This window comes from Pteropus medius, unplaced genomic scaffold, assembly GCF_902729225.1.
Source record: "Pteropus medius unplaced genomic scaffold, Ma_sr-lr_union100, whole genome shotgun sequence".
NCBI lineage: Eukaryota > Metazoa > Chordata > Mammalia > Chiroptera > Pteropodidae > Pteropus > Pteropus medius.
Window position 1 is genome coordinate 8876957 of NW_024349803.1, and position 18739 is coordinate 8895695.

The window sequence follows — 18739 nt, forward strand, 5'->3', positions numbered from 1 at the left end:
TTTTTTAAAGTGCACTTGTTAATCTCACACAAGTATTCCAAGACAACACTACTCTCATCCAGGGGTTAGTATCTGAATCACCTAGGTGGCCTACACCAGAACTGACTCGATGCTCAGTTGATGGAGATGCTGCCCAAGAATGTGTATTAAAAAGCTTCCCAAGTAATTTTGATACACAACCCAGATTAGAAATCACTAATAATACTTTAACCCTTTTTACCTTGATGCCATCTTTCACAGTAATAGGAATTCTTGGGGGTTTATTCTAATCATGTGAAGTGATTTTAAGATTTTTATTCATCATATTAAAGATATTATAAATTCATTTTAATGAAACATACAAAGGCAAATTCTGACTTTCCATTAACAAGGATTACATCTTATTTTATTCAAATTATGTAAAAAAAGGCATTTTGGTGACATAGCTACTTTAAAATGACATCTCATTTGTAAATTAATAAATGTTAAAAACAGGCTAAAATTGAATACATTAGACAAGAAAAAAACTGCAAACATGACTTGATGTTTGGAGGTCTTGTATTTTTTACTAAAAATTTTTAACCATTCTTGTGTTTTATTACTAAGTGATGAACTAAGGTGGCTTTAAGACAGGTATTTGCAAACACTTCAAGTAACACTGCAAGTGTAAGTAGTCTTTATTTTCTAAAAATAAAAGGCCATATGGCATTATCACTCTATAGCATCTTTTTAATAGTTTTTTAAATAATTACCAACACCTTGTTGATATACAGGGTGTTAGAACACAGACAACCTACAGAGAGGTAATAATAATCCTGAACCAAACATTTAAACTCATTATCGTTTTTACGCTCATTACCTAGTATTTCAAGAAACTTAATTTTCTTAATGTTTCTTGTACCTAACCAATGGTCCACTGGATATACAAAAAAATTCAAAGAACTGAAATAATATGACTAAGAGTTTACAAAACACATGACTAAGAATTAAAACAATTTAAAGACCTCATGACAAATAGAAACATTGAGCAAAATTATTAACTGGTTATGGCACCACTATGTGATCCAATAAGCATTTGAGATCTCAAATTGCCTCACTGTAAAGGAAGAAAAACAGTCAAATTATATTAACGGAAACCTTTTACTACTAGAACACCTTCTTGAACCTGATTCACTAATACTATGTTGGAGAAATTGTTCTATAAATCTATAGCAGTGAGTTCCAATGATCTGATCTGTTCAAAACCCCATCCAGTTCAATGTTTTAAAATCAAAACTTGAGATGAAACCATTGAAGGTTATCTTTTAATTCTCCTACAGCTTTCAAGAACAAATCTAAGTTCTTCAGTTGTTACAGCACTGTCCAGTAGAACTTTTATGCATTGATGGAAATGTTCCGTATCTGCAACATCCAATAAAGTAGCCATTACCCACATGTGGCTACAGAGCACGTAATATATACCTAACTAAAAAACTAGTGGCTGCTGTATGGGACAGCATAAACTTTGAATATAATCTGACTGCTTCTAGACAAAACGAAAAAATCAGATTTACTCTCCCATCTGAAACAACCAAAAAACTGGAGAGAACAATGGTTTTTCAGATATTGAGCAATAAACAGCACACAACAGTGATCACTGAGAGATGAATTAAACGAGTAGGGCCCTATAATCGCCCCAGCTTACTGCCTGTAGATGATTTTCAGACCACAGCACAAGGAAGAAAAACCCAGACAAAGCCAAGGGGTCTTCCTGAGTTGAGAAGACAGATCTGGGAGGTCAAAGCAGCTGGACTTCTCAGGGGAGAATACTAGAGATGAGAGAGCTGCACAGAGTAAACACCAGAGATTTAGACGAGGTCTCTTTCAAGTCTTCAAGCTGAGTACTGATTAGCACATGTGTATGAGGAAACAATCCCAGGATAAAGAATCACCCAACTCCCACCCAAAAGGAGCAAAGAGAAAAAATCCCTTTGTCATTCAGAAGCAGCAGAATAATTTCTGTTCCCACCACCCACAGTGAGAAACCTCATAATGCACAAAGCATCAGAGTAGTCATAAAATTCTTGCCTCAGTAGTGTGGAAAAATTAACTCCTGAAAGTTGCTCTGGTCCCACCTAACAAAAGCTTAAAAACAAGCCTCAAAAGGATCAATCTGTCTCCAAATAACCGCACCCCAAGAATAAAGCCCAAGTACATTTATAGTACAAAAATATCTAACAACAAGGTAATATTTTACCAGCAAGGTAAAAGTCACAATGTCCAACATCCGATCAAAATTAACGAGGCATGGAAAGAAGCAGGAAAATATGACCCATAAAAAGCAGAAAAATCAAACAACAAACCTAGAAATGACAGAATTAGTGGAGCAGAACACTAAAAATTAAAGTTATAACTATATTCCATATGTTCAAAATTGTTTTATGCACCTAATAACAACTTCAAAATACGTGAAGCAAAAACTGATAAAATTACAAAGAGAAATTGATAAAACCATAATTAGAGATTTCAACACCTCTCATAAATTGACAAAATAGAAAATCAGTTAAGGATAGAGAAGATGTGAAAAACATTAACTACCAACTTGTGAAAACGTTTTAATTGACCAGAAACACTGTGAACCAACAACTGTTCTTCAACTGCCAAACAAGATAAAGCAATACCAATTTGTATCCAGGTTAAGAAGTTTTCATAAAATACTTTGAGATTCTAATATTAGAATTCTATGGTTCAAAATAACGTCTAGAGCACAAGAGACCTTACAAATTCCTCCATTCTTGAAGATTACAAATCCAAATATCCAAGCCATTAAAAAAAAAAGTGACAAAGGCTGGGAAGGCACAAGGGCAAACTGGAGAGGGCTGATCTCCATCCCCAAAAAGGAGAAATCCCCCTCAACTACAGCCAGTGATGCCATGCCATGAGGGAATGTACACCCACTGTTGCCAGACTTTACAATTATCTAAGAGGTGCCTAAAATCTGGATTTTTATGTGAAGTCTAGATTTTAAAACTTTGACCACCAAATTCCGTAAATTTTTTTTTAATTCCTCTCTTTAATTCCCCCTACCACCCCCACTTCCACCTCTGACATATGGATGTTGCTGTTTCCCCTTAAGACCTGGATCTCTGAACGCTGGGCATCTCCTCCCACATGCTAGTGGCGTACCCACCAACCCCCCACCCCCAGCCTGACACAGTCAGGGAGCCTGGTCCATGGCTCCACCTGGGGCGCAAACCCAGAACCTTCTGCGTGTAAAGCAGACATGCTAATCACTACACTATGGAGCCACTCTCAAATTTCTGTAACTTTTTAACCAAGCCAAAAAATAAAAAGCCTGGGGGTCAAATTCACGACCAAATTTCTGCTCTAGTCCAACAACCTCATCTTACAAATGAAACTAAGAGAATAAAATAATTTGTCCAAGTCATCGAGGCAGGTAATCCCACCAGGCCAAATCTTAAATACCATGGACATGGACACAAAAGTCCATACTTTTAGAAGAAACTGAAACCAGGATGGTTCCAGGACATGTAACTTAGTGATGCTTATCTTGAGGAAAGACCTGAAAACTGTCTTCAAATAGTTGAAGGGTAAAAATTTATCAAAGGCTTTCTGAATTGTTCCAGAGGACAAAAAAAATTAGCAGGAAACAATTACACAGGAAGAGACTTGGGTAAATTAGAAGCAAAAACTTTCTAAAAAGAAAGTTCTTTCAAAAAAGGTGTCAAACAACAATATGGCTATTTCCCAAAATAGATTTTAGCTCCCTAACCCGGAGATATTCAGGAAAAGGCTTGGATGAACTTTCAAGAATATTACAGAAAAGATTATCTGATATGAAAAATGGCTGTATATGATCCTTTCTGCCTACAGCTTTATGGATTCTCATCATGAAGAATAACCTTATAAGACCTATGTAAAAATTGAGCCGGCAAGCTCAATGACAACATAAAGAGATCTCTGAGACAGCCCACAGCTTCTGGTGGATACGACATAGTCATGTCCTATGTTATATCCTGAATAGGTTCAGTTACAGGCTGGACAACCAACTTACTAACTGTAGAGGGGATTCAGAAATTCATCACAAGGATGCCTGGACTGGAATGCCCCTTTCAATTCCTAGATTACTACATTACTTATGGCCAGAGTCCTAAATATCAAATCATCAGGCAGATTTAAACATCGAGGGAATGGTATTTAGTAGGACTGGTAGCAGGTCCCAAGCTCTTAAGTTATACACAGGATAGCCCACCACCACTTTAGGTATGCCTTTATATTTTGCATAAATTATTTTAAAACCATTCGATTTTGCCAGAAAACAACTTACTTCCAAGTTTTGGGCCAAACAACATTCTAAGTGCACATTTTCTGTAGGTTATAACAAAATAGACAAATGCTGATAGACAACTAAAGGTAAGACACACAAAATACACTGGCTATAAAACTAGATTAAAAGATATTAGATACTAGAGAACACCAGATATTCCAATACAGCAAAAATTCAAGAAAGTCTCTGGAGTAAAAGGACAATGAATGAAAATAACTCTGCTAAAGTATTATGGACTGAGAGCAAGAAAAAGATGAGAAAAATGGTCAGATATACAGTAATCAAGGTAAAAAAAAAAAGTTATCTAAATTAATTTCCTGACAAGGGAACCAAAAAAAAAATCATTAAAGAGAAAATACAGAGTAAAAGACCTATGTAAAAAGTGAATTTAAAAAGTCAAAAGTGACAGTTGGACACAGAGAAAAATGAAAAAGTAATTTGAATATTGTGAAATACCACTTTTTAAGATAAAATTTAGAAAGCACATCAGAACTCACAAAAACAAATTTAAATTAATCAGACATAAAAGTAGCTAAATGGGCTCTGAGGGAAGTGTCAACTAAGAGAAACCAATACACTATAGAATTAAGCAATTAATGACAGCATGCTATTAATGCAAACTATACAATGTGAGTGGTTGCATGTGCATGCATGCAAATACACAAAGAGAAGTGCAAAGAAAGGACTGGATGTTTGAATTAATTTCAGAGAATGAAAACCACAACCCCGAGACTCAGAAGATTTGTTGCTTTATTCTATTAAACAGTATATAAAATTATTTTTAAATCAAAGTATTCAAGGAAGAGCATAAAACCTTTTTAGATTATATGTTTATCCTTTCCTAACCATATTTCCAGTTATTTCCTCACTAACCTCAACCTTCAGGCACCATCAAATTATTCAACATTGTCTTATCCTTCTCTTCATTCTCCTCAGCAGCACACACGATCCACTCTAATTCCTAAAAAAACTGCAATCTCTCACAAGCACCTGACCCTTCCCAAAATCCAACACCAAACTGTTAAATCCTTGAAGAATATTTTAATTGGGCTGTCATTATTTCAAACCAGCCTATCTAAATTCTTCATGTCCTTCCAAAATCAATGCCCTTCCTGACTTCATTTCTGATATGAACTGAATTACCTTTGATTCCTTCAATTTTTCCCATGATCTGTATTAAACTGCCAGATTCTGTCAGTTCTTAAATATAAATTGAGCATATTTGATCAAGAATGTACTATATGGAAGCACTGTGCCAGAAATGTTTATAAGTTTAAGGGTAGGAAATGTCTCATTTAATCTATTCATGGTGAAATATGACAAACCATGAAAAAATATAATATGGCACATACCAAAGAAATAAAATGTTATAACCATAAGCAAGACAAAAATTCCACTTAGCGTTATCTATGTTGTTCCCGTATCACTGCCACCACTATTCAGTAATCAATCCCATATTCTACCCCCAAATTAATCTTTCTACTTAAAATGCTGTTTCTCAAATGCTTACAACAGTGATTTGCAAATTCCCCTCCCCATATCAAGATGGAGGGTTAAAATGCAGATTACAAGACAGAGATTCCAAATCAGTCTGATGTGGAAATGTGAATGAATTTTAACGAGCTTTTAGGTAATTTGATTTGGGTGATTAGAGTACACCTGGCGGGGAGCGGGGGATGCAGACACCTACAAGGTAAATGTCAAATTCCTTAACCTGGCATCAAAGCTTCCCACACAAAAGGCCCTTGAATAACCAAAACAGGGAAAGGGCTCTCCTTCTAGAACTCTTCATTACAGATGAACTTGATTTTCTACAGCCTAAATAGAACAACTGTTCTCTCCTTCAAGCCTTGCTAAAAATGAACACTAACTTCGCCATTCCTCTTGGTCCTGCTCAACCCCTAAACTTCCTAAATCTCACTAGACTAACCCAATTTCTCCTGCCTAATTCTACAGGGCTATACAGCTTGCCCTGAACCATTATTTAAACGAGTATTATTAACTTTTCAGATGGTTATGTCATATGACAAAGGACTGTGGAACAAACCTCTTTTCATTTCTCTCAGCATCCAGAACAACGCACACAGTGTGTCCTCTCCCTAAGGCAACTCCCTTTTGCATAAACATACCCAAGTAGAACTAATGTTTTAGAACTAATTTTTAGAATACTAAAAGGGGAAACTGTAAAAAGGAGATTTTCTTCCTTAGGAAAAGTTAAATAAATATATCTGAAATAAAAGTTTATCTACCGAAACAAATTACTAAATATTGTTCCTCCGTATCAGCCCACTAGATAAATGCTCCCTAAAGAAGTCTTCCCACATCATAGAGAACAGGTAAACTTAAGTCCCAAGAAAAAAATGTTAAGCCAACTTCTGTTTTAACACCAATCAAGTTTACTTAAATGCTGACTCAAACAGCTATTCAAAAACAAATTATATGGAAGGAAACACTCGTTAATGGCTAATTTCTGAAACTTACATGTGCAATAAAGTTAATTTATAAGTGGTTTTATTATGATGCCTGAGATTCGATATAAGTGCCTCTAATACAGCACTTATCCAATAATTGCTGGTTTACTTATCTGTCTTCCCCATAACACTGAACAACATATGAGTAAAGGGCATGTGTCTTATTCATCTTCCTATTCCACCACAGGCAATTAATAAAAATGTAATGAGTGAATTAAGTTTTCAAGAAAAAAATGATAGTGATTCTCCAAAGATGATACACAAATGGCCAACAAACATATGGATGATCAATATCACTAATCATTAGAGAAATGCAAATCAAAACCTCAATGAGGTATCACCTCACAGCCATTAGATATCAAAAAGAAAAAAATGTTTTTTAAACAGAAAATACAAGTATTTGCGAGGATGTGGAGAATTTAGAACCCTTAATCTGTTGGCAAGATTATAAAATGGTGCCAACAGCTGTGGAAAACAGTATTAGAGGTTCCTCAAAAAATTAAAAATAGAAATATACAATCCAGCAATCCCACTTCTGGGTATATATCCAAAAGAATTGAAAGCAGGGTCTCTAGGAGTTATCTGACACTCATGTTCAAATCAACACAATTTGCAATAGCCAAAAGGTAAAAGCAAGTCAAACGTCCATCTTGGATGAGTGGATAAAATTAGTATATAATACAATGGATTATTATGAAGCCTTAAAAAGGAAGTCCTGTCACGTTACATGGATGAACCTTGAAGACAGTATGCTAAGTGAAATAAGCCAGTCAACTAAAAGACAAATACTGTATGATTTTACTTAACCAAGGTACCTAGAGAAGTCAAATTCATTAAGACAGAAAGAATAGTGGTTACCAAGGGCTGGGGGAAATGGTGATTGGTTGGTGGGTATAGTTTCAGATGTGTAAGATGAAAGTTCTGGAAATTTGTTTCACAACAATGTAAATATACTTAGTACTGAACTGTACACTGAAAACTGATTGAGATAGCAAATTTTATGTGTTTATTAAAAAATTTTAATCAGTGATTTGAAGTACAAGAAAAATAAAATCTTAAGTATCAAATGAACTCAAGTTTGAAAAAAATATAAAACATTCATATAAAACTTATGCAGAATTATCCAAATGGCCTTTTAATTTAGCTTCCACTAAAACAGGGGTCTCCCAACCCCTGGGCTGCAGAGTGGTACCGATTCATGGCCTGCTAGGGTCACACAGCAGGAGGTGAGCGGCAGGAGAGCTTCATCTGTATTTGCAGTGCACCCCAGCACTAGCATCACCGCCTCAGCTCCACCTCAGATCATAAAACATTAGATCTCAAAGAAGCACCAGTCCCTGGTGCCAAAACGGTTGGGGACCGCTGATCTAAAAGATACATAGTTTAAAATAAGTCACTCCACATAAAAACGGCCAAGATCACTAGCTATTAGGGAAATGCAAATCAAAACCACAATGAGGTACCATCTCACACCTGTTAGAATAGCTATAATCAACAAGATAAGTAAAAACAAATGTTGGAGAGGATGCGGAGAAAATGGAACCCTCATACATTGCTGGTGGGACTGCAAATTGGTACAGCCACTATGGAAAACATGGAGGTTCCTCAAAAGACTAAGAATTGATCTACCATATGATCCAGCAATCCCTCTACTGGGTATTTACCCCAAAGACTTGAAAACCTATATCTGAAAAGATATTTGCACACCGATATTCACAGCAGCATTATTCACGGTGGCCAGGACAAGGAAGCAACCAAAGTGTCCTAAGACAGATGATTGGCTAAGAAGCTGTGGTACATATATACGATAGAAAATTATTCAGCCATAAGAGATGAAATACTGCCATTTGTGATGACATGGATGGACCTTGAGATAATCATGCTAAGCGAAATAAGCCAGACAAAGTTGAAAAATCACAGGACATCACTTATATGTGGGATATAAACCTAAAAACAACAAATGAATAAGACAAAGAGACTCACAGACATGGACAATAGACTTGTGGTTACCAGAAGGGAGGGTTACCTATGGAAGAATGTAAACATATATACGCCTTACTGTTAAAATGTACAGCTGAAACTTATCGAATTTCATTAAGCAATATCACCATAAAAAATAAATTAATAAAAAATAAAAATAAAAAAATAAGTTGCTCCAGGCTATTATGTTCAAAGTTCATTTTAGAAGATTCTTGCCATTTATAAATAATTTGCTCAGTCAAAAACCAAGTTAATTCTGCTAAAAGAGAATCAAAATTCTAGACTAGAAGAGATTCTTGGAGGATGGGAGTGCATAAACAGTGGCAAAATGAGAAAAATAAAGTGGAGGTTGTTCATAAAACTAAATCTATTTAATTTTAAGGCATATACTTTATTCTGAGAGCACATACTTCCTACTGTGAAACTTTTGTTGTTAATGGTAATTTCGTCCATTCAACAAGTTGAGCCGGTGACTGTCAGGTGTAGGGCTACAATGGTGAATACAAGGAAGGCTCTCACCCTCAGGGAACCACCTCCCGCCTAGTGGAATGTAAAAGTAGCAGTATTAAGGTAGGGTTTTGTTTTTAAGTATTTAACATTCAAAACAAAAACTTGTTCAGTCTATGTCACTCATGTCAATAGGAAACACTGATCTCCGGCCCCTTCTTTTTATAAATGCAAAACTGGATGTCCAAAAGGTCCACAACTAGTCAGTAAATCCAAAGTTGAAACCACTCTATTTCTAGACTCTAAAACACCAGGAAAATATTCATGTGCCTGAGTAGAGATTTGACCATATTAATTTACAGAATTCCAAATATCTCAGAGTAATAGTTTTCCGCTTCACATTTCCTTCCAATTCTAACAGGATCTGATTCTATATTTCAAACCTGTTATATCATTTGAGGACTTAAGAGTTTAACAAAAAACTTAAAATCTCTAGGATAGAATTTATCAAATCTCATGCCATTAAAAGAAATTAAAAGAAATTATACTTCCTGCTAAATGATAAAGCACATCCAACATTTGGAGTAAGGAGGAAAAACTGACACAAAAAATAGTACCCACAGTAATACTGTCTTGGTCACTGTTTCTGTGGCCTAGAAAGTACAGTAATATTCTGGAGCACTGCTATCTCATTCACTTCAGAAAGTTTAAATATACAAAGCAATTGAAAAAATAGTGATAATCAGCTAATTAACACTTCAAACAACAATGATAACCAAACCTGTAATTCCAGTGAATAGTCTAGGTGTGACAATAACTGACCTGACAGCTCAGTCTCCTCTCTCACTTTCTCCTACTTCTGCACAAGGATGGGATATTAAGCACATATGACATCAAGTCCTTAGATTTGTTTTCATGGGTTCAAAAGTTTTTCCCCACTTAAAAATAAACCCTCATATAACATGAATTTGGAGAAACAAACGTGAAGGTATAGTCATCCTCTTTTGTAGATAAAGGAAGCTAAGGCAAAAAGTCAAAGCAATTTACCTATACAGTAAGAAGAGCCAAGATTTGAACCTAACATCAAGATTTTACTTTCCCTCCCTCACCTCCTCCTCACTTTTCTTCCTGAATCTCTCATAAACACCTACATGCAAGTCACTAGGTAGGAGAGAAAGGATGAGGCAGAAAGAAAACAAAAATGTACAAAAGATAGTATGTTCTCTAACATTTCAGAAAAATTAGATATAAAAACAGCACTGAGTTTTAAGTGTCTATGACTGGAACAAAGGGTTATAGAGGTTCAAAGGCCAAAGAGAACTTTTAACTGGAGTGAGCAAGGAAGAATTCACTACAGTGAGAGGGAGTTTATGAGTTAGATCACAGAGGGACAGGGTATGTTTTAGGCAGAAAGAACTTCAGAAAGCAAAAGGTGGGAAAGAGAGGAGGAAAATATAATGCATATGTCTGAAAAAGCAAAAATAACCTGAAAACAGAAAAATTATGTAAGAGAGCAGAATACAAGGCTTAAAAGGTAGGACTAGGTCAGATGTTGGAGGATCTGTGGAAAGAAACGCCCCATTTACAGTACTAAGGCAGAATTAAACTTAATTTTTACATATTATCTTCAGGAAATAAGACTACACATGCCCTATTAATTTCAATAAGTTTATGCTTTTTCAACTAAGAAAAAGTCTACGATAGCACCTAATACAAAGTTGATTAAAACACTGGATCTAAATTTAAATGACCTTTTTTTTTTCTATCTGGTAATAACCACAGACTACATCCAAAGAGATTGGGGGAGTGGGAGACAACTAAACCTACATCTAGATTGTTGAAATTTTATGCCAGCTACTCAGTTATAAAGGAGAAGTACAACCTACAAATCTTTTCCAGAGGATGGTGACAGAGGGAAGCTGAACAAAAAGAATTACAAAGCTCCACTGTCAAAACTTCTTGTGTTGCCTAGTTAAAAACAAAACAAAACAAAAAACACTACAGTTGGGAAACTCTTTTTAAATGTAATTTTATCTTTAATGTCATTTTTTAAAATCCAGGTTAGAATCTGGGAAAATGTTCAATTAGACCACAACTACCCTGAAGCTATTGATAAGAATTTAAAATTCCAAGCATCTACAAGATTCAAAACTATCATTTCCCCCTGAGAGAGCTCAGTCCCACCCACCTAGTAAAAAGGAGACTTACCAGATCTTCAAGTGTTACTTGGATAATGACATCACTCTCTACTGTTGTTCCAGCAGGTCAGGGTGGGCTGCCCTATGCCCTTTCTCCCTACATCACCCCTACATCACCAGAGCAATCCCTCCAAAAGATAGGTTTGTGGAGAAGCTATAACAAACAGCTCCACCTCCTCAGTCCGTAAACTATCGAAAGCTGGTAAGACATAAAAAGAAGCACTCCATAGAAAGTGGGAGTGGGGTAAGGAGGTACCTTGAAACCAACCAAATTCTTATGCTTACATTAGTAAAATTTAAGCTGAAAGGGAACTTTGAATCTAGCCCCAAATTCTCATTTTACATTTTAAGAAACTGAGGCCCAGGGCAGTTAAGTAATTTGCCCAGAGCAAGTGCTTCCCTATAAAGGTATTAACTATCATCAGTCACCCGTACAGTAGAGCTTAACCACATTCTAACATAGTTACTTAAGTTTTTATAAGATTAAGTACCTGGTGTGCAAAAACACAATCTTCACCTCTTCTGCACCCTCTCAGTGCCTTGCCCCAGAGCTATACAGAAAATGCTGAATCTCAAGTGAACAGTCACAAAATTACTCTTTATCTAATTTAAGATAAAGTGAAAGCCTGAAATGCCTGAATTTCTCAAGTCTTGACTAAAGGAATAGATCAACAAATCTCAAAACTTCTAGCGAAATAAGAACATGAAGTAGGAGGATATTACTGTTACTTTCTGTCAGCTGCCCTTTTCTTTTTATTAACGTTTTCAGAACAGGTTTTTTGGAAAACATTATTATATGTGCAGTTAATCCAAATTATTATCACTTTTGAGACGTTTCTACTTATTAGGCAATTTAGTACATCTTCATCTCTCAAAAATAACTAGAAAGTATACTGCCCAGCATAAATTAATATTTTTGAACAAAAACACCTAAATAATCCTCTACCAGTTCACAATACATTAAAGCCACAAAACAGGAAACATAATCCTGTAAAAATGCCACCAGCTAAAAAAGTTAAGAGAGTACCCCATGAGTATTCCTTGGCTGATTACCGTCCGTCAAAGCATTTGTTGAAGAACCTGGGGAAAAGTTCCACACTAAGTTCACTAGCTATTGGGTGTATCACATTATAGCAATACTCATACATAACACCAAAATGCTGCACGCCACACGTACAAGTTTTAACCAGATTTAACCAAGATTGGTATTACGTCAACTCTCGTACCGAAGATTTTTTTAAAAAGGAACAAGATGCATGCATATTTCGCCTCACTTAAAAAACTTAAAAAAAAAACAGAAATGATAAGGCGTTGACCCAATGCGAATTAAAGTTTTGAACGCTCAGACCGCTGTACAAAGCGGTTTAGATGGATTTTTTCTGAAATGCAGGACGAAAGTCCATTGGCGAGTTTCAAAACCAATGGCCGTATACTACTGCACAAATAACAAAAGCTTAAGACAAACTACCAAGTTGTCGAACCATTGCTGTTACCATTGCCCCAATTTTTTTAAAACAAGCCTTGAAAAGGGAACAATAAAAAACGTCTCACCGCAAACACAGCACGAGAGGGACTGTCGGAAGTAAGGCAAGAGCCTGTTAATCTCAGTAAACGCCTTGGGGTCTCCGGGGTCGTAGTTGAGCACTAGGCGGCTCGCGGAAATGTAGAGAGCAGTAGCATTCACGGGGTTCATTGCAGACACTTCGACACCGTTGGCTCCCGGTTGAAAAGAAATTCCGGATCCAACTTTGTAAGCAGCCAAGGAACAATGGCGAATTTGCAACAATTCGGAGGAAATCAGAGCAGAACCACTGGTCAAAGTAGTAACCAAAATCCGTGCAAGTTTGTGGAGCCGAAGCAATCCTCCCACACATGGGGGCCTTGGCGCCCCTCCTCCGTCCCTGAGACTTGCAGACCAAAAAAAAAGAGAGAGAGAGAGAAAGAGAGAGAGAGAGAAACCAGCGTTCGAGTTTGTCCCGGGCGGCCACGGGGCGCAGAACGTGGCGGCTTCGGCGCTCGGGCCGGGACTCGGCTCTCAGTCTAGCCCCGCGGCTCCGCGGGCAGCCTTCGCGCGAGCTGCATCTCCGGACGCGAAGATACCTCCTCAGGTCGAGCTGGGCAGGAGCAGGCCCCGGCCCAGTCCAAGGGGCGGGCACGCTTCTCACAGGCTGCAGGGCCCTTACTCCATTACAGCGCCCGGCGCGGAGACAGCAGCGATAGCAAGGACGACAGCTCGGGCGTTGGCTTCCTCGATCTAATGCACGAAGCCGCGGCAGCGGCGAATGTTGCTGTTGCGGCTGGCGGAGGCCACCGCCGCCGCTCTCTCCATATCGGACGCGAGGCCCAGACCACGCCTGGCTCTCCGCCCCGGCGGTTATAGCCCCGCTCTTCCCTGAGGTGGTGAAGTGGGCAGGAGAGTCCTGCACCCGATAGGGGAGGGCCGGGGAGGAAGTGCGCGGGCCGGCGGCGGCGGCGGCGGCGGTGGCGGCGGGAGGGGGCGGGGAGGAGGCCCCGCCGGGCCGCGGCGGCGCCCCTCGCTTCTCAGTCGCTCACTCCGAGGTCACCAGGCGCAAGCGCCGCCCCTCACTGCCCGGCCATCTTCTCCGCGCCTCACACACGGTCACCGCCTGCGCCAAGAACGACGACCGCCGCCGCCCACGGCGCCCGCCCGGCCGCGGCTGAGTCGAGCGCTCGCACCGTCAGGCCCCGCCGCCGCCCAGCGCACACAGCAGGCCCCGCCGCAGGCCCCTCCCCCCGTGCCTCGCCGCTCTCACCCCGACTCCACGCGCCACTCTAGTTCCGTAGGGCCCGGGTTGCTGCGGCCTTAATGGATCCCACAGCCTCGGCGGTGCCTCAAGCCCTGCAGGAGACGACGACCGTTACCCCAACGGGCAAAGCCACTGTCATCCCCGAGACTCCCCCGCCGCCGTCGTCGCTGGCGCTCGCACGCATGCGCAGAGCACACTCTCACCCCTCCCCCCGCCCTTTCCCTTCGCTTCCCTCTTCCCCAGCTTCTCCTCCAAGAGCCCCCTCCACACCCTCCTAGAGCTACCGGCTCGCGCAGCGCATGCGCATTCCGCTACCCAGCTCCGCCGCCTTTCGCCCTTAACGCGTGCGCTTTGACCGCCCACCCAGAAAACCGGATAAACACATCAGCCCGCTCACGCCAGCCCCTCCCCACTGCCAACCCACCCTGGACTCACTGCGCATGCTTGGCTGTCCGTTTACGGCTCTCAGAACAGAGCATGCTCTCTGTGAGCGGTCTGCTTTCTCCGCCCCCTCCCCCATGCGCTCTCAAATTCCCTTCCCTTGGCGTGTGGGCTATGGTGAAACCTCTGTCAGTTGACCCATCCTTCCCTAGTGTGAGCTGTAGGCTTCCCTCACTCCACTGCTTCCTGTGTGCCCGCCAATGCTGAGGCCGAACAGGCGCGCCATGTGGCGCTCCGCCCTGGCTCCAGCGCGGCCTCTCGCCCTGACCACTGTGTGAGGAAATAATCCCGCCTGGCCCCAAGTCCCGCCCTCGCGGCCTTTCTCCAGTATCGGCGTTTCCCCAACACGGAAAGGCCGCCTTTGCAGCTCGCGGGCATTTGCGGAACCGCGAAGGCAGGCAGCGATAGACGTGGCTGCGCGCCCAGAAGGCGTTCGGGCGGCGTTTGCTAAATGAGGGCCGCGGCCCTCCGTCGACTAGGGCCTGAGGTCTGCAACGCCTCAGCCGGCGGTGTGTAAACCGTTGGGTAAGGACCTATGGCCCCTCTCCCGCCATCAGAGCTGGGCTCTTTCCATAGCCTCTGGTCCTTGGAGTCAGACATTCTGTGGCCCGACCTTCCAGAGGCGCCAACCGGGACCGCTCCGAGCTCGTACTGGAACAGAGTCCAGTTTAAACACAAAACGAGCCCGTGTTTTTAGCTCCTGTGAAAGACCTAGCCCTTCAATGGGAATAAATATCTTGAAGAATTCATGATCCTGCTTTAGAAGGAACTCAAATCTTTGAAAGTATCCAATTTTTTATACAAGCTTTCGCCTGATGTTTTTGCAGGAGACCAAGGACATAGATATAAATAAACGCCTAACAACATGATTCTCCGCTGTAAAAGTACAAAACCTTTTTTTGAGTAGCACAAATGGGAACCATCACTTATCTCTGGATACACCAAAGCTGTTCAACATAACTTTTTGCATATGATAGATATTCTGCAAGTTTGCAAAGTGAAATTTATGACATGTAAATGTTTTGTGACACAAATATGTTAGTTTTAGGGGCTTGCCACTAGAGTAGAACAGTCAAGATATCAAGGAAACCCAGATAACCTCTGATATATAATTTCTATTGCGATTTGAAAACAGGTTTATTTTCTTTATAAGGCCTAGCACGTTATCAGCACTTAAGTATCAAACAATAAAAATCTAACTTCCTAATTTTGTTAAGGAGCAAAGTTGAAATTCAAGTTATGCAAAATACATGTGGTTGTATCTGGAAAACAAAAAATATTCAAAATTTCATTCCTTAAAAGCTCACCTTTTTATTTTTTTGATAAAAGATTTTTTTTCTAAGCTCATCTTCAAATAAAACTTATACAGTTCTATTTTTATTCCAAACTCTAAGGTCGTCTTCCACAACACATAGGTGGTTCTTTCCCAAAAGAGCAACAAGAATAAAATAATCAGCACTGTTTTCCATTCAGGCAGCATAAATCAGCAGTCACTCCAAATGATTACTTGCAAGGACTTAACCTTGCTGATTTTCTCATAACTGTTATTTGTTTTTAAATCTCTTGAGATGTGCACAACCCAAATTAAGATTAATTCTATTGATGGTTCATGGTGGAGAGAGTGGGGCTAAAGAAAGACAGAGAGAGGGAAACATAAGTCGGTTCTTTTTTAGTTTCTAAAAGTGGTTTTAACTGGTGGTAGACTATCGTGGTAGAGGTGGTAGAGGGAAAGCATTTCCACACTGAAGTATATTCCCTGTTTAATAATTATTTAGTTGCTCGAGCCTTGCCAATAAAGAAAACAAATGAACTATTTATAGAAAATAAAGTGTTTGGTTCAAATATTTAGGAGAAATCACATACAAGTCAAATCCCTTAAACTATTAAGATAATTTTTCATATTTTATGTTTTATTATTATTTGGAAGTAAAAGTGTTAGGGTTGCCAGATCTAACAAAAATACAAGATGCTAGTTAAAATTTTTTAATAAAATTTTTATTAAAAGTTTTATTAGAACAGTTTTGAACTTACAGAATACACAGTACAAATAGTTCTAGCATATTATACATCCAATTTCTCATATTAATATCTTACATTTGTATGCTACATTTGTCACAATAAGCCAATAGTAATACATATTATTAACTAAAATTCACGTTTTATTTATATTTCTTCAGTTTTTCTCTACTGTCCTTTTCCTTATTTAGGACCCTACAACAATCATGTCTCCATTCACTCCTCTTGGCACCCAGTTAAATTTTCATTCAGACAAATGTTTCCTTCTTGTTGTCTGTTATTTCCAACCCATTTTGAATTAAAGCTCCCATTTCAGTCCTCCAAAATTGCCAAGTACTTACCTCTTTCATTGCACGTACAATGCTGTGTGGCAGTTCTTGGTTTAGTCCTATCTTCTCCCCATTATATTACAACCACTAGAAGGTCAGAGTTCTTCCCTCTTTGTCTTTCATCATCATTGCCTAGTATAGGATCTGACATATAATGAGCACTAAATAATTGTTAAAATGATGAATTACCAGAAATGCAATAATGTAAAGAAGCCCCCCAGTACAGTGTGTGGTGCATAATAGACATGGACAAATGTTTGCTTTTCCTTAGGGAAAAACAGAAAATGTCTTGCAAATTTAAAGACAGTTCTTTCTTCAGCTTGATAACTATCAGTTCTAAAATCCTTAATAAAATCAGAACGTGGATTTATTTGAAATGCTCAGAATAATTAATCAACAAGTATTTATTGTATGCACTCTAGCACTTTGGGGATAAATGCAGTAGTTATGCTTCCAAAGAGCAAAGATCAGGTTGAAAGTAAGTCAGAGGGATTTTCTGAGAGGTTAGGCCCTTTACAAAATCATGAAATAGTTGTTTGCCTTTCCCCTCCTCTTATACCCTCTTTCCTCTGCTCCCTCCTCCTTCTTCCTCCACCAAAAACTATCTAGAGATAATGTTCCCTCTCCCACCTTCCCAGGTTGCATTCTCACTGACTGCCTAATAGCTCCACTCCACTGCCTTCACCATCATAGCCATTCAGACAGGGACTGAATATTTGTGTCCCCTCCAAATTCAGATGTTGAAATTCTAACCCTCAGTGCAATGGTATTGTGAGTTGGGGCCTTTAGGAGATAATTAGATCATGAAGGTGGAGCCCTCATAAATGAGATTAGTGCTCTTGTAAAAGAGACCCCAGAGAGCTCTCACTCTCTTTGTCATGTGAAGATATAATGAGAAGTTACTCATCCTCAACCCAGAATAGGGCCCTCACCAGGCGACCATGCTGGCCTCCTGGGCTCAGATCCAGAACTGTGAGAAATAAATGTTTGTTGTTCAAGATGTTACCAGAGAGTGGGGATCCTCTCCCAGCGCGTTGTCCAGGTTCTTGATTTCTCAAAGAATTGAACAAGACACTGAAATACAGCAGAAAAGAATAGCGGGTATAAGCAAGAGAGGCTAAATCAAAAGACCTGGTAATAAAGCCTTTGGGGTTTTTATCCCTATTTGCTGTGGGAGGTTACTTTTCTTAGAAGGGTGGGCTTCCCTGATTGACAACTAAGATTGACAACTAAGATTGACAACTAAGTAATTCATCATTTGCTTTCTGCGTATGTTTGTTCCCAGAATTCAGTCTGTTATAATGATATTAATGAACTTCTGGGCATATGCATCATATTATAATGATGGTATAATGAGACTCAAGTGAGTTGAAGGTTGAGGGTCTTCATTGCGTAGGTGTGAGTGACTGACTTAAACGAGTACCTAATTCTCTGCTTGCTTGTTTCTCTGTGGAAGTTACTGTTAGCCTAAAAATGCCTTCTGGATCGCTTACTTGTGGGCAGACTAGGGCGAACCCCTTCTAGGATAAGATGACCTCAGTGTCTTTGAAGGCAGACCCGAAACCCCCTAACTAACTTTCCTGCCTAACTCTTTTCTAAGAGCCATGAATCCCCTTATTATTAGTATGGATGTTGAGGGAAGTGAGGTCTCTTCTTCTGTATCTGCTTTCTTAAAGAATATAAAAAGACCTTTGGCCTAAAGTCCCCTCCCTTCTCAGACTCTTAAGGGCCCTGTCTGGCCTAACACTATTTCTGCTAACAATGGGCGGATGACCCTTATCAA

The 18739-nt window shown here is 39.5% G+C and overlaps 1 protein-coding gene across 3 annotated transcripts in view; it reads right to left on the minus strand.

Annotated features, from left to right (window-relative positions):
• MSL2 (MSL complex subunit 2) overlaps positions 1 to 14819 on the minus strand; it is a 30078-nt gene extending 15259 nt beyond the window's left edge. Inside the window, exons 1-3 of one of the 3 annotated variants that reach the window (XM_039837223.1) lie at positions 14606 to 14819; positions 14177 to 14262; positions 12954 to 13309 (exon numbers count right to left, since the gene is read on the minus strand). In XM_039837223.1, coding sequence (XP_039693157.1) covers positions 12954 to 13095 — 142 coding nt within the window. In that variant the 5' untranslated portion in view covers positions 13096 to 13309; positions 14177 to 14262; positions 14606 to 14819. Of the gene's footprint in view, positions 1 to 1685; positions 1702 to 12953; positions 13310 to 14176; positions 14361 to 14605 lie in introns of those variants that run through there. The other 2 variants (XM_039837224.1, XM_039837226.1) reach the window with 2 other exon arrangements.
• Between the last annotated feature and the right edge of the window lie 3920 nt (positions 14820 to 18739).